Below are 17,453 nucleotides of genomic sequence, written 5' to 3'. Positions count from 1 at the left end.
TGCGAGCACATGATTTGATGACGTTTCCTGTTGTGACGTCACCATCACCATAGTTTTCGAGGAAGCTTCAAAATGGCCGCCGCATGTTGACGTAAGGAGAAAGTGTACGTATGTCACTCTAGATGTCACATATCAACAAATACCTTAATCAATGTCTTTCTCACAGGTTTAGAAAAGATAGCTGAAACATATATTCCGTGTACATAATATTTTATGAAGGAAATTCATCGAGTGGTCCAGAATCACGATCACCGCGCACCTGCCAAGATTCGCGATCAATCTTCGACTTATTCTCAAGCCTGTTTATCTGTGTATTGACATTGTGTGTCACCCAAATATTTTAACAATGTTTGTGCTGTACATGCCCTCAACGATGTGTGACAAAATGGGAAAATACACTTCAGGAAACAATATTTCGACAGTTTTTCTATACAGAGATGACAATAACAAAACCCCGTTTGAGGAAATGAAATTTGCACAAGATCTAACTTATACAATACACAATAGACAATAGAGTTATTTTGTTTGAAATACTGCTCTTGTTTGGACTAACATTAAATATCATCACTGACATCTTGACTTAATTACACCATGTAAGACAAAATCTTCCGTCAACTTACTTCATTCTTCTCCCAAATTTTGTGACTCAGAAACTAGATCTGGTTCTCGTCATCAAAGGTTCAATATACAAACTCTATTTTTTACTCAAAAGGTAGCTGGAAAAGAACTCTTTTTGGGGGGGCAACAGTGAGAGTATTTTATATCACATCCCCCATAATGGACAATTTATTTTAATGATAATATCTTGATAACAGTTGCATATGTATGCCGGTGTCGGGGTTTTCGACGATGTAAGACAAATAGGTAATTTTTATGTGCAATATTGTTTAAAGTTTTTGTTTTACTAACCTTGAGTGATAACGGATAAATTCATTTATTTCACACAAAAATATCAAGTGTTTCCTACCAAAATTGCGTTGATGACATCATATCGGCAAAACTATTGCCGCTTACGCACATGTGAGGATTTTATGGATTTTCGACGATGAGCCATACTTTTGGCTCCGCACTGCAAGGGAGTGTTGTCATCACATGGCTTCCTATGTATATATTGCCTGTCACTAGTGGATGACTGATGTTACTGAATTTTCGCTTGCGATTTTTTGTTATAAATGTAATTGATTTTGCATTTGAAGTGGTATTAACGATCTTGGGTAAATATTACTGATGTTTGTTTGCTTTTTATATAACTTAACTTCTGGATTTCAGTTGTCAAACTTCTCATGATAGTGACTGGGCATCCGCCCTGCCGATGAAACTTCTTGTACACTTGTGCACTCCGATCTCACACATACTCACCCTGATATAGCACAAACAATGCAGTCGTTGAATTCAGCTCGTGTTGGGATATGTCTATGTGTGCTTGTGTGTGTGTGTGTGTGCATGTGTGCGCACATGTGCATATATGCATGTGTGTGTGTAGAAAATGGTTATCCGTAATGTTGATAATGAAGATTAGGAGGATTCATCATCAGATTATGAAATCATCATCATTATCATCATCATCAAAATAATCAACATTATGAATAACTTTTTTTTACAGTTTTTCAGTTGGATTCCCAGTTCATCACAGTAGGTTAGTAGAATGGCATCAAAGTTAAAGATCAAGAAGAAAAAGTCATCCAAGAGTGCAGCACAAGTTATTCCTTTGGAAGGTAAACTGTTTAATAATGTCTGTTAAAATACTTTTATGAATCATATGTTTATTTTGTTTTGTTTTGTTTTTTGTTGTTTAATGCTGCACTCAGCAATATTCCAGCTATATAGCAACAGTCTGTAAAAGAAATCGAGTCTGGACAAGACAATCCAGTGATCAACAGCATGAGCATCGATATACTCAGTTGGGATACGATGACATATGTCAACCGCGTCAGCGATCCTGACCACGTGATCCTGTTAGTTGCCTTTTATGATAAGCATGGGTTGCTGAAGTGAAAACCAAATCGAACCCAGATCTTGATGCAACACTATTGTGAATTTGTTTTGAAACAATTTAGCCCAGACCCAAGATACCTATGGCCCCTCATTTTTGTTCATTCACAGCTGTGGTATTCAAACAGACAACAGTATCCCTACTTGTAAATGTGGACAACTTACCTGATTATGCAACGTATGGTACATGATATGTTTTCTAATTCATGTAACAGGAAATTTAGGTAGTTTTTTTAGTAACATCACCAATTCTAATTATTTTTAAAGTTAACTAAAAATAATCCTAGAAAAAACTCTTGAGTATTAAGAAACCCTCAGAAGAAGGCTGCTAAACCCGAAAAGCGGTGAGTGAAATGGCCCAGATGTTATGTTAAATGTGAGTAAGGTTTAGAGACTGATATTTTTTTACACAAATTCATTTCATACAATTTGTTCATTTTACAGACAAAAGTCCACCTTTGGTTGTGTCTGGTGCCGAGGATGAAAACATTTTGGATACAACATTGCAGGTTTGTGCTATGGAAATGGTTCAGCTCCTTTCAGGAAAATGGGAAGTAATTTGCAGAGTTTGTCATTATTTTTCAAGCTACTTTTATGGTCATATATGTTATACTAGTTACAATGTTTGAAAGTAAGGTAGATGTGTTAATGTGTGGATACGTATTATGCAAATATAAAATGGATAATGAACACTGTTTAATTGACATTGTGACCACATTTACTAGTTACACTAGTTGCACATATATTTGTAAGTTTCAGCTTAATTAAATTTGGGACATAACTTTTGTCTTTCCTTTTGGATAATTCTCGTTTTTTCCTTTTTCATGATAAGCCCATTTCTGGTGTCCCCAGCCGTGATGTTGCTGGAATATTGCTAAAAGCGGCGTAAAACCAAAACTCAGTCAGCTTTTTCATGATATATTTCATCTGATGATCATTAACAATTCTGAGGTTAGTACATTTCAAATGATTGCAAGATTTAATTGCTTTTGTATTGTTATAAGTCCCAGGATGAACCTAGCAAGCCTGCACCCGAAAGTCCAGTCAGATATAGGAAGAAGAAAAGGGATAAAAGCATAGAAAAGAAAAAGAAATTGGAAGCCAAGCAAGAAGAAAATGGCGATAAAACTAAAACAGAACCTCCCAAAGAAAAGGGTTCACAGGTAAAATTAATTCTCAGTTCTATATATTTTAATTTCTGTTTGAAGATGATATGTTTAGAACAGAATGCTAGCCTCTGTCTATGAACAACAGTTTTGTCTGCTTCCAAACACTATTTCATCTGTCAGTCCCACTGTCAATCCATCCAAGTTGGAAAAGGACAGGATGTTATTTTAACTGTTCTATATACAAGGCTCTTATATTTATACCTTCCTCAGTGCGTTTTGATGGCAAGCATGTTGGAGATATTTTTTTCACTATTTCCAAACCCATGAACACAATTAGAATTATTCTTCAGTATGCAGTTCATTCTTTGTTTGGATACCTTAGAATTACCAGAATCCTATGCTGGTTGGTTCACATCTGGCATGCCACATCATCTTTTGGGGTTTGTCAGGACCAAACCAAGGTTTATGGGACTCACTATAACTGTAGACACTCTACATCACTTCAGACCTTCCTCCCAGGCTGACAGACCATCATTCAATTAAAATACTTTTCAAAGCAAACTTCTCCCTAAATTTGAACACGTGATACTGTTCTAAGTGGCAATAAACCCCCTACTCACTCACTATGTTCTAGGAATGATTGAGTTTATTTTTATGCCACACTCAGCACTATTACAATGTTGTCCGGTAATTCCGCACACCTAAGCACATCGATCGCAACACGGCAACTAAAATCTCTTATTTTTTGTGGTTTACGTGACTAAACATGCTAGTATGCATCATATTTACCTAGAAATATAAGTTTTATTGACAACTATAAGATTCTAACGCTGCATTATGCCATACGGTTGACCTTACCGGTGTTCTGACGACATCGCTTGCTGTCCGGTAATTCTGCACAGCAACTGATGCGCATAACATCCAGCTGGAGATCCGAAGTATGGAAGCGTATTAGGGCCAGATTATTTTCAAAAATCACTTCATCAATGTATGGAAGAGTGTTTCATATTAAATCCAATTATGAATAATGAAGAAAAAGGTTAAAAAGTCTGAAGAAAACGAAATTTTCATAAAACTGTCAATTTATCTGTCAATTACTGTTATATTTTTCCTTATCCTGACTCATGCTAAATGCTTGTCTCCTTCTTCTTGCAAATGATAGTGGAACACTTGAAATCCCTTGAAGTTCCCTTCTAAAAAGCAGACATAAAATCATCACTCACCCATGAGTAGTCTCCCTTGCCTCCTTTATCTCCCTTTTTGGTCACATGACAAGCTATGTTTGTCACTCTCTCCTTCTTCGCCCTTGATGACGATTGTGAGAGCACCTGGGTCCCTATACGGCACATATCCTTTTCTATTTTGGACCTTTTACATCTAAATGGCAGCTGTATACGTTTTTTGGATTGTATATTATCAAATGTTTTGATATTATGTCTAAATTATACGTTGTTTGCCATGTTTTTCATCTGGTTTACAATTGATGAAAACTCGTTGTAGGTACCGGCTGTCTGTGGCTGACCCGCATATATTATGTCCTGATTGCACAACTAGATGTTCTTCCAGCTATCGCTGTAAACATTGTCAGAAACTAACTACTTTTGAATGTAATAACTACCTTTTTTTTCTCTTCATAGACATGCAAAGGACTGGGTAAGAAGGTATTCACAAGTCATGTCTGGTAAATTGAGTGATTGCCTTGATAATTGTGTGTTAGCTCCTGCTGCTGATGTTCATAATTCCAGTGTCTTGATGAGCGTTTTACGAGGGTAGGTCGCTGTTCCAGTGATGAACTCCGTCTCGAATAAGTAGAGATCTTCGTCAACGGAGCTGTCCTTATCGCAGACGAAGAAGACGAGATCTTCTTCAGCGCAGAAGAAGAAGTCTACAGCTCCTAAGACTTCGTCAAAGTCTCTTCACAGCTCTACGCAGAAGACAAGATCCTTCACTGCTGATATTGTACCTCCGGGAAGAAGCAGACGTGTATGATGATCCCCAATCATCATACCTGAAGTCACAGTCATCAGCAAGAAGACGAAACCTGCCTCAACAGCTACATCGGCAACTATATCAGTGTAGACATTGACAGAAGACCTTCTATCAACGCAGACATCAGGTACCAGAGATAGCAGCAGTCACAACAGACATCGCATAACTTCAACCCGGGGCTGTTTATGCAACAGTTTACAGATCATATGATGTCGATGATGGAACGTTGCTTCGCACAGGAGAAAGATGTTACGAAGACCACTCCGATGACTACAGGCCTGCGTGAAGATTCAGCAGCCTCTCCAACGCACTTGGAATAAGAGGGAAGCCTGCGTGAAGGCTCACGCATCCGACGATCTTCCCCGTCTGAAGTTAGGAGCCTGGACAACGCTACCAGCGTCAGTTCAGCCTTAGACGTCCCTGAAGGAACTGCTAAGTAATTCTCCACGCAGAGGCAGATCGAATCGTTCTCCAGAACCCTACAAACATCGTAGATACGGATCGTCATCACCGTCGGACTTAGACTCACATCGGGAACCTGCGCGCAGGCACTCCACATCTCACAGAGGGGAGATTCCGTCAATCAGCCTTCGTGAAGGCCTAGAGAGATATCTCAAGACTCCAGGAGGAATACATGGTCACAGCGGGACCGTTCACCTGCATGCTTTACATACAGATCTACATACAGAGACTCACGTCATTATGGATCTTCAGATAGGGAAATGTCCAACTTCACCGTCTGAAGTTAGAAGTCTGGAGAACTCTACTAACATCAGCTCAGCATAGCAGACCACTCCGATGACAGTCGCCCTGCGCGAAGGAATATAAGCCATGCAAGCTCTCTTGGATGAAGACCTGCACGAACGGTTACGTTCGCGAAGATCTTTACCTTCAGAAGTATCAGCAGTTAGAAGCCTGGAGGATTCAACGAACGCCAGCTTAGCGTTAGCAGTCCACGATGGAGCCTCCACGCAGTTTCAGCGTCTAAGCAGGAAGGATTCTAACACAGAAGTAGATCCAGTCATTTTCCAGGATTCTACAGACTGCGCAGATACGGATCTTCCAACTTGGACCTTCATCAACCTGTAATCAGAGTCAGCATGTCCCACCGTTCAGGATCATCAGTAAATCCCGTAATAGATCTTCAAGATGGAAGATAAGAAGATAACGCAACTGTACACTACAACTAGATGTTGGCTATGTTGGATCAACGTGTGGCTGAAGGAAGAGACGCACACCTGAACTAAGGATGTCAGATAACATCCGATGAAACACTGAAGATGAATTTTCATCACATGGGCTTACAAGATATCAAGGGGACAGTTAACAGCTTTGTCGCAGTTCCTCAGCGAGACATCGGTTACGGTCAACTTTACAGAACATCTGTATAAGATGACGACTGCAGTAAAGATTATTAAGTTGAAGAATACAGTCACAACAGACAGGGAACAGTCTGCTTACATCGGTACTACGCGGCGAAGTTTTCGCGCGCTTCCACTCAGCCATCTAGACACGTGTTCACTCGTGTAACGTCACATCTGAAATCTGATTGGTCCATGAGAGACAATGCCCTGCGCAAAACTAGGTCATAGTCACGTGCCAGGAAGTCGTCTACAGTTGTAAACAACTCTTTCAACGTGGGAAAGGCTCCATTTACAGTCCAGTTAGCAGGATACAGCCTGGTTCGAGGATCCCCTGTCAGCAGATTTAATATTGGTCATCTGGGGACTTGCAGCGACAAGTGTTAGACGGTTTCTGCTCGCGGCAGCCAGTCGACTATAAATAGACTTCACATCGATGGCAGTCCCAGTACATCATAGATTGTTGCTGATCTAGAGACGACGTATTATGCATCATCGCTGCACATTGTTCGGATTCTGGTGGCAACATCTTCATTACATATTACCGGAAGATTGATGAGACAAGCTTCAAGCCATGAGTCCAGAATCGATCATCTCTCCTCTACCATGCGAACATGGCAAGGGTTCCTAGATGCACTTACCTACAACGTAGGACATGATTGCAGTAGATGGCTGGTAATCTCCTAATCGGAGTTGGAACCAAAACAGGATCTTCAATTTCTGGGAATATGGCTCATCACACCACAGAATCACATGGTCGTCCTAGAGGATCGTTGGGTCAAGATACAACATATGATATCTCAAGCAATGCTCTCTCCATTGACACTACGTGCTTGGCAAAGCATGCTCGGCTCAAGACATGACTCGCAGAGGGAGATTACAGCTGCGCCCACTACAAATATTTGTGAACGCCCATCTCGACAGTCTGGATCCGCTGATACTACCGGACAGCTTGAAACCATACCTCCTATGGTGGACTCAGAAGTCGAATGTTTGCAGAGGAACCTTTTTGTCAGAGCCGGTTTGCAACACTCATCTCTACGTGGATGTATCACTACAAGGATGGGGTGCTCACCTTGACAACAAAGTGGTATTATATTATTATTGCTATTATCAAAACATATGGTTTGGTTTGGTACTCTTCATCATAATATATTACTAAATCACATCATCATTGCAGCAGAAAGACACATTTACGTATGCAGTATTAAAAATATGCATCCAAACTGAACTCTATTTATAAAAACTTTGAAAGAAATATTCTTTGTGGAAAACCATATATGCAAAAGAAATAATAAAATAGAAGATTTCAATCATAAATGGGGTCTTCTCTTCCCAGTACTTTGATGAATTGAAAATGTATCCAATTTACCTGAGGTCATATTTCTCTTTTATTGACTTATATATGTGTATTAACATGATATTGACATAGTACCTGTACATCATCCATCTGTCTGTACATCACTGTTCTACATATGACATTGTAATCCTGAGAACCAATAAAAAATAAAGAAAAACAAAAGAAGTTTTTTCCGGACTCCACCAAAAAAGTCATAAATTTTTTGACACAGTTCACTATTGGTTACGAGGGAGGAGTGCAGAGAAAGGGACAGCCAGGTGTGCGAGAAAGGATGGAGACGGCACAGCACAGGCTAATGAATCAATAACTTGGTGGGCACTTGTGCACGTGCTTCTCTAACACCTGGCTGTCCCTTTCTCTGCACTCCTCCCTCGTAACAAATAGTGAACTGTGTCAAAATTTTAATGATAGTTTCTTAAAGAACTTTTTTGGTGGAGTCTGGAAAATTTTCCAATATAAGAAAGCTGTTGGGTATTAGTAAATGATAAACGTGTACTATTTATATTTATGTGGCAATTTTGTACAATGATAAAATTTGCAATTCATCGGTCCGTTTCTGACTCAAACGGACTGTAGCATGAATGATAGACCCTGTACTTGTATAGGACTTACTCATACATGAAGAAGGGTCGCATCTCCACTTGATGCACGTATCAAGAGATGGAGTTGCAATAGATAACTAATGGAACATAAGTGTATCTAAAATCCACTTGAAAATGTCAGGAGAAGTTTCGGAAGAAATCTGACAATTTGTGATGGAAGTTGGAAGAACAGAATCATCGGCACTGCCGTCATAAGTTCCCATGGGGGGTAATACAGGACGTAAAACAGCAGCCAGTGAATCCAAGAAGTGGCCTGACCCACCACTGATTTTCAGACTAAAATTGATATTTATGCTTATCCTGACTCATGAGGTGAGCCCTCCCAACCTCCCCTCTCAGGGCACTCTGGATTTCCCTGTAAATCCGGTTGTTGGGCATACAAACGGAGAGAGTGACAAACATAGCTGGTCATATGACCAAAAAGTGCGCCAAAGGAGGCAAGGGAGACTACTCGTGGGTGAGTGATGATTTTACGTCCGCTTTTTAGAAGGGAACTTCAAGGGATTTCAAGTGTTCCACTATCATTCACAAGAAGGAGGAGACAAGCATTTAGTATGAGTCAGGATAAGTATAAAATATCAATTTTAATCAGAAAATTACATTTACTTACCTTTTGTGATTAAAAGCCAGTCCCTTGTAGAAATGTCCCGATTTCAAGCGTAAATATGGTAGCTGATGTTGTTTACCTCGATACGGAAGTACGCTATTGCAGCTGCGCAGAATTACCGGATGTGCGGAATTACCGGACTCACTTGTACAGTTATATGGCAGCGGTCTGTAAGTAATCGAGTCTGGGCCAGAATATCCATTGATCAATAGCATGAGCATCGATCTGCGTAAATTGGGATATGATGACATGTCAGCCAAGTCAGCGAGCCTGACCACACAATCCCCGTCCCAACAAGCATGGGTTGCTGAATATCAATTCCAACCCAGATATTCACATGTCTGTTCCTGGAATTTATCATGTAAAGATCGGAAAATTGCCTGAATGATAAATGTCATAGATTTTGTCCAAATGCAACAATTTGTGCCAAACTCTTGGATCCTTGTTTTAATGCAGGAAGCCGACAATGATTCAGTCAGTGAGAAGAACCGATCACGGCCAGGTACTCCATCTTCAAGGCCTGGTACTCCATCCTCACGACCTGGTACTCCATCCTCACGACCTGGTACTCCCGTCTCTCTCACGTCACCCAGAGTTCGCAGGAGTCCTTCCCCCTTCAGCAAGAATGTTGTTGAGCCTCTGCCCCAGGGTAGCTCCTCCAACATGGGCAGTGCAGTCTCCATCAGATCAACATTATCTGCCAGAGGTAAGCATTATACTGCTATATTTATAAAGGGGAATAAGCCACATAAAATAGATCATCATCCAAGCACTTTGTTTTCGAAACTGAGCAGTATCTGTGTCCCTTTCTTTCTCTCTCTCTCTCAGAATATAAAATCAATATAATTCACTTAGGTGAATAAAAAAATTGAATTTGAATGCATATATTTCACTGCCTACCTTTTGAAAACTCACTTGTTGATATTATAGAGGCCTGGACTGATAGAAGTGAAACACCAACAGGATCCAAACAGAGTGAGTTGATTGGTTATTCCACCATGATTTGGATATTACTTGATTCTGATTGGACACTCAGAGGTATCAAATCAGAACAATGACCTCAAATTGTAAAAGCAACCAGAACAGCCACATCTTTGCAGAAACTAATAAGTGGAGTCAGTAAATCGTGTTAATGCGTCAATGGAGCATGTTTTCTCCAGTTGGACTGGCAAGGAAAAGGTTGTTTATTGGATCAATGCCTAATACTTTTTTTATGCTCTACATGATTTTTCGAGTTAAGTTTGTACTATTTTAAGTGAAATAGAGATTTTCTTTCAAATCATTTGATGTCTTTATAGGACCTTCTAGTGCCAAGTCCACATCGACAGTTGTCAGCTGCATTGACAAGAATGGAAAGCAAAAGGGAGAAGGTGGTGTGTTAAACTTTGATCATCTACCTTAAACATGTTGCAGAGTGTGCTGTAGGACTTTATGGGAAATGTGTGCAGCACAAGGTTGAAAGAAAACCAATAAATGTTATGAACACTGTACAGTTTCCATGAACGTGTTCCATTGACCATTGCTTGTTTTAATCACTTTTCCATGTTTATGATCATACATTACACTAAAGCAGTGGTTTAATGAATGAGCAAGTTCTCAAACACCACTGTACTAAAGAAATCTCCAAAGCATGAAGCTCCTAATTCTGCTGATTATGAAATACATTATGTAAGTCTTTCATACAAGTAGTGTAGTTGTTTAAGTCACGAACATGGAGCTTTTGAAATGACTAAAAACTCTATGGATTGGTTTGGTTGTTGTTTAACGCTGCACTCGCCAATATTCCAGCCATATGGCGGCGGTCTGTAAATAATCAAGTCTGGGCCAGACAATCCAGTGATCAACAGCATGAGCATTGATCTATGTTATTGGGATGTGATGACATGTGTCAACCAAGTTAGCGAGCCTGACCACCCGATACCGTTAGTCACTTCTTGTGACAAGCATGGGTTGCTGAAGACCAATTCCGACCCAGATAGCCACAGGTCAAAACTCAGTGGTGAAACATTCAGATGGTGCAACATTGAACTTGCACTCAAGTAACCTCAACTCAATCTGAAAAGAGTGAGAAGATGAGGTGAAAAGATTCTTGTCTGTGCAATGATTTAATATCAATAGTCTGACAGTCTCTGTACTTGCAATGCTCACCAGAACTGCAAGTTACAGTGTTCCCTTATCTCACTGATGGTGGTTACTTGTCTTGATTACCTTCCTAGATGCAGTGAGCCTGAGATCGAAGTCTGGTTTGGAGGTTGAGGGCCCAGAACAGAATGCGTACATTCCCTACTTGTATGCTCGAAAAACCATATCACGTATCATGGACGACATGACGAACATGAAGACCAATCACATCAGAATCGTTCACGACATTGACAAACACTACCGAGCTATTGAGGATGAAACACAGGTGAAACTCATGACATTTTGTGTGTGAAATGTTGATTTCAAGTTCATTTTTTTGTTTTATCCCAGCATGGGCAAAAAGTAAAATATGTTGATGCTGTAAGATATCGCAATCTATGACAAGTGTGGCAGATGGCAGAAACTTGTCTTTACATGTGAATATGATTCACAATAGAAAGTTTGTTGTATGCAATAGCTATTTTTCATGTCTTGATACAGTGATAGCTGTTCCATAATACCCAACAACACCCTACAGCTTCTACAATGCCACTTAAAGCTATTGATGAAATGCACCTGGTATCAATTAAGCAATAACATCTGAAAATATTGAAAGCTATTTATGATAATCCTTCAAGGATAGGTAGTGGATATGTTTGACATATCTTGACAGCTTGAAACCTTTTCAGTAAATCACTTACAAATGACTTTCTAAAGAACAATTAGGTTTATACATCCAAAGGGACATAACTGCTTATCCATGATTCAGTGATTCATTGGTTTGACTGTATATGTAGTGAGTTATTGACATGAATAATGAAAAGCAATGAAGCTTTGACATCCTAATATTATTTAGGACGTCCTGATCCAAATACTCCAGCCGAATTTCTTAAGCATCCCAGGGACCCTCTTGATTTCTAACCCTGTCCCTTCCTCTGTGTGACCAGTCCCAGTTCAACGCGTTTGTCCTGTGTCTGAGGGAGCAATACTCGGGCAAGGTGACGACATTCCGCCAGGTCATCGACATCCACAGGACGGAACTCACCAAGAAGGAGGCCTACTGGAACGAGGTCCTTGCGGTGAGATTATTCCTCAATTGGAGCACAATCAGTCACAATAGAATGGTATTGATTTTAAGTGGACCTTACATTTTCTGTAAGTGTTTCCCGATTCCATGTTTACACAGGTCGTGGGCTACTTGATCCATCAGTATTCACATCAATCGGAAAGTCTGATAGCACATTAGTATGATGTACCAGTATATGAATACCCAGGGGTTTTGGGTTAAAATGTGTTTTTAGCACCTATGCTTGTGCTTGAATGGGATGCTCAGATTTTTCAACTAGGTTGATCTAATAGTATCAATCGCTTGATTACTGGTCCAGGCACAGTTCTTTACACAAATTACAGTTCACTGTCATATACCTGGAATATTGCTGAATGCTGTGTTGAACAGATCATTTGTGTGATAGGATAAAAGTGGCTTTAGGTCATTGATTTTCGTCGGTCAATTACTACCAAATGTATTTGAATGTGTCAGTTATTTTGCTTTTATTCACTTGCAGTACTGGAATTTTGTTTCCATAAATGCATTGCACCACATACTGATATTTTCAGAGTCTGACAGAAAGGAATAACAGATTACTTAAAGACAAGAAGGTACTCCTGATCAAAAACAAGGTGGAAATTGATCGACTGGAAAATGAAAAGGTTTGTTCATTTGTCCCTCTCATCCTCAAACAGAGACCATATGCCATACATATTGGTATATGGTCTCTGCCTCAAATAGGGGCATGGGAACAATGTGTGAAGCCCATTTCTGGTGTCCCCCACCGTGATGTTGCTGGAATATTGCTAAAAGCGGCGTAAAACTGACTGAATCAGTGATCTGTGAAGATCAATGTTAGAAAACATACTCACTCACTCACATTGCCTCAAATGTATCTTTTTCCATTACTGATATTTTCAGATGACAGCAATAATATAAAATATGAAATATGAAACTGATGGCCAGATAAGAATGCTATAGGTTATACAATGTGTTGGTCTAAATTGTTGTTGAGAGGGGAGCTTAGTGAATAAAGGTTAATAAATAAAAGTAAGGTTAATTAATAAAATGAATTCCTGTTGATTTTGTCTGTAGCTTGGCCACCAATTAGGAATGATTCCCATTTGTTTGATTTCAGTCTGAGGTGACAACTCACTTCACACAGCTGGTGGACAAAGCCAGTGCATCAGCAGTCACGGGTAGGTGATTCACATTAGGTGATCCACATAAGGTGATTCATATTAGGTGATCGACATTAGGTGATTCACATTAGGTGATCCACTTTAGGTGATTCACATAAGTTGATCCACATTAGGTGACCCGTGAAGGTCCGGGTTAGAATATTGGCCTTCAGTAACCCATGCTTGTCGTAAGAGGCGACTAACGTGATCAGGTGGTCAGTCTCGCTGACTTGGTTGACACATGTCATCGGTTCCCACTTGAGCAGATCGATGGTCATGTTGTTGATCACTGGATTGTCTGGTCCAGACTCGATTATTTACAGACCGCTGCCATATAGCTGGAATATTGCTGAGTGCTGCATAAAACTGAACTCACTCATTCCTGTAAATCATTAACTTAAAACTTCTGCCTTTGTTGTCTGTTATGTAATCTCAGGTCTTAAATTGGTTAAAGGTGTAGTAATTTGCAATGCTGAGTTATGTGCCTTAGTTGTGCCAGGAGGGGGGCAGTAGGGTAGCCTAGTGGTTAATGTGTTCGCTCGTTTCGCCAAACACCCGGGTTTGATTCCCCAAATGGGTACAATGTGTGAAGCCCATTTCTGGTGTCCCCACCGTGATATTGCTGGAATGTTTCTACAAGTGGCGTAAAACTCAACTCAACTCACTCACTCACTCATTCCAATCTATTCAAAGTTCAGTTTGGTCATGATTCAGACCCCATCACCAAGTATGATAACATTCATAGATGCCATACACATGGTTGGCCTGACATACTATGATATTGCTCCAGAGATTGTTCCCTGCGACACATTAAACACCCTTGCTGTTTATTTTTCAGTTGGTAAAGAACATGAAGAACTACTAGCTCAGATGAAAACTGAAAATGCTGTAAGTAGACCACAAATAATCTAATGCATAATTCATATGCAGTTGTCTTGCCCATTTGTTGTTGGAATGATTTTCTATTTTGTATTCTTCCTACTTGAAAATTAGTGATATTGCTTCATTCTGTTTGAGTATGAATACTTTGTTTTTGTTTTTTATTCTTTCCATGTAAAGAATATTGATGCTCACACTGTTTCAGCATAAATAATGGTGAAATGGATGTCTGTTGTTTGTGCACTCAACATTGTTTTCAATAGGATTCACTCAAAGCATGTGAATCTGCATTTCCTTTGCTTGTTATCTCTTTGCCTTTGAGATTTGACAGCTTTGTGTCATCCGTCAGGGGCTAAACGGAGTCGATTCCCCACATGGATACAATGTGTGAAGCCCATTTCTGGTGTCACCCACCATGATATTGCTGGAATATTGCTAAAAGTGGCATAAAACTAACTCACTCACCCACTCACCCATCCCAGATATCTTGGAAACTTTGCCACTTCTTTCTTCTGGATTTCAGACCTTGGTTACAGAAGTGGAAAGTTTGAAAATGCGTCTGTCTGAACAAGACTCCACGATGTCTACCATTGTCCCTGTGGGAGCTGCAGTAGTTGCAGCTGCCCCTCGATCAAGTCCACAGATGTCGGTGGCCCAAACCCAGACTGATGGTGACAGCAGGCCTCCAGTTGTTGGCACAATGGTAGTGAAAGACTCAGAACAGCAAGAAATCGAAAAGGAGCACATTGATGGCGAGAGACGAGAGATGATAGATGAAAGACGAACCATGGGTGAGGAGCGGGAGAGGGTGGAGGAAGAAAGGAAGGCCTGGGTTGCTGAAATAAACAAACTGCAGGCCGAGTTGGCACTTGTTTCGAAGGTTAGTTGTTGTTGTTGCCATGGAAATGTCAATAAAAGTTGTCAGCTGCTCTCTAGACCTTTGTACCTGGACGGATCGTTGAAAACGAATTTATCTTACAGAAATTTATTGATGCAGGTCTGGAATGTGTCAGCAAAACTCACAGAAGATGATACAAACTGAGTTACTTCCCTTTATCCAATGCACTTGGATACTTCAAATACTTGTGTGAGATAAGCAAGTTACATGTGTACTAAATGATTTTTCAGGCAACATGAAATTTGAAAATAACTGCCCTTTCCTTAATGGTAATAGTATTGTCTGTGTGGCCTAGTGGTTAAAGTGTTCAATAGTCACACCAAAGGCCACAGTTCAATTCTCCACATGGGTATAATATGTGAAGCACATTGCTGGTGTCCCTGCTGTGATGCTGCTAGATTATTGCTAAAACTAAAAGCGGTGCAAAACCATACTCACTCACTTGTCAAGAGCTTGAAAACTGTATATCATTTGGAAAATAATTATGCAGGACCGAAGCAGAGTGGCAGGTGAAGTACAATGTGTTGAAGAGCCAGGCCGGGGATGCAGCAACACTGCACACCAAGTACATGAGGCTGGAGGACCAGTATGCTGCCCTCTCCGCTGTTGTGGCAGCTTCAGAGACGTCGAAAACTGCCGCAGAGGTATGGCTTACACATACAACATCCATAGTGTTAACTGAGTCAGGAGTAAGCAAATGATTGTTCATAGTGATTAGATATACACTGAAATCTTGTTGAAGGCCATTCTGAGGCCATCAAACGTATGTTGAATTATTCAAAGTTTTGTGTGTCCATGTTAGCAGTTTGCTGAAAAGCAGTATGTCTAGCTCATCTGTACTCAAGTGAACTTGCACATAGATGAAGGCCTAAGTTCTTAATGATTTTAAGAAAAATCAGAGGATGATCAATATATGTAGTTGAGAACCACTGTATCTAATGGGCATCAGGCAGGGAGTTACCTAATGTATTTATCACGGTGTTAGCTCGACCTTGTGAACAAACACTACATTAAGTCCATTCTTAGTGTCCACACCAGTATTTGTTGTTGGACTATAGCACCAAAACAAGGGATCACACACTCGCTCACTTTTATTTAAAAGGAGAGCTCGAAAAAGACTGCTGAAGAGAAAGCCATGATGGCCACGGAGCAGGCAAGATTAGAGGCAGAGATCAAGAAGTATGAAGCGGCCTTCAAAAAGAAGAATGGACATCTACCTACAGAGAAAGACAAGTAAGGACTTCACTTAGATAGATTGCTGGAAACACCAGTGTTATATCTGTATGTATGTTTGAAGCAGTGTTTAACTATACTCACCATCAAAAGTTTAGACTCACTAGTTTACTCACCATTTACTTAAGTCAACTGTTCTAAAATAAATTTTGCAAAACTTTCCATACTGTTTAAAGGTACTGTTTACACATGAACTGATGTATTGTAAAACACATTTGTAACGTTGAAAAGATTATTGTCATGAGTTCAATAAATGATGAAACTCAGTGAAAATTGACGATTCTTTTTTATATATTCCTCCTTGGGGTACTTATAAGCATTTAAATGTCCATTTAAAATCCCTATGACAGTTGTAACAATATTTGAATAAAATATTTACAAAACAAAAACTACGTTTTGTCTTGTGAGACCACCCTTACAGGGCCCTCTGGCCCCCTACAGCCAAGAGCAGGTAACTCTAGACCGTAACCTCGTACCTCACTTTCCATGCTGTCGTTTCCCGACATAGACGTGGGTCCAATACAAGAAAGTTTTCTTTTCCCGGCGAGAATTATGAGTGGGTCAGAAACAGCAATTGTATGTATGGTTCTCTTTTTTCCCTGCATGGGCGATTTGAAGGCTTGTTCTGAACTTTTTCATTCATAATTTTTAGTTGTAACTTGGTACCTGTCGCGGTCGGCTCGCCGGGTGCGTGCCAAGATGGCGGCCAGGTACCTTCGCTAGCATCACTGTTCATTGGTTTCCCGTGTGGTTTTTCAATGTTACAGGTGGGGTTAGTAATTTTTACGTATATGTGGTTACATGTAGGGCGTTTCCACTGCTTGCATTTTCTATCTTACGATAATAAAAAGTCGTGGTTATGTCAGTGCGTATTATGGTTATTGTCAACTGTATGCTACGTTGTCGCATTAGTTGTGTCGCCCATGCGTGTTTTTTCATATATGTCTGTGTGTATGGGGTTGATTGCTGCACAGGTTGTTTACTTGTTGCAGTTTAAATCCTGTACTTCGTGCCTTGCGGCCATTCCCGTCAAGGACACACACGAGGTCTGCTTACGTTGCCTCACCCAAACT

The 17,453-nt window shown here is 40.2% G+C and overlaps 1 protein-coding gene across 1 annotated transcript in view; it reads left to right on the top strand.

The window, feature by feature from the left end:
• Positions 1-14,971: 14,971 nt before the first annotated feature.
• LOC124284581 (kinesin-like protein KIN-14I) overlaps positions 14,972-17,453 on the top strand; it is a 36,475-nt gene continuing 33,993 nt past the window's right edge. The window contains exons 1-3 of the mRNA XM_046720673.1: positions 14,972-15,129; positions 15,638-15,791; positions 16,250-16,380. Of these exons, the coding sequence (XP_046576629.1) occupies positions 15,717-15,791; positions 16,250-16,380 (206 nt within the window). The 5' untranslated portion in view covers positions 14,972-15,129; positions 15,638-15,716. The remainder of the gene's footprint in view (positions 15,130-15,637; positions 15,792-16,249; positions 16,381-17,453) is intronic.

The sequence above is a fragment of the Haliotis rubra genome, unplaced genomic scaffold, assembly GCF_003918875.1.
Source record: "Haliotis rubra isolate DU_JTF1 unplaced genomic scaffold, ASM391887v1 Scf34, whole genome shotgun sequence".
Taxonomy (NCBI): Eukaryota; Metazoa; Mollusca; class Gastropoda; order Lepetellida; family Haliotidae; genus Haliotis; species Haliotis rubra.
Note: the sequence above shows the minus strand (reverse complement) of the source record. Positions and strands in the feature narration are given on the sequence as shown.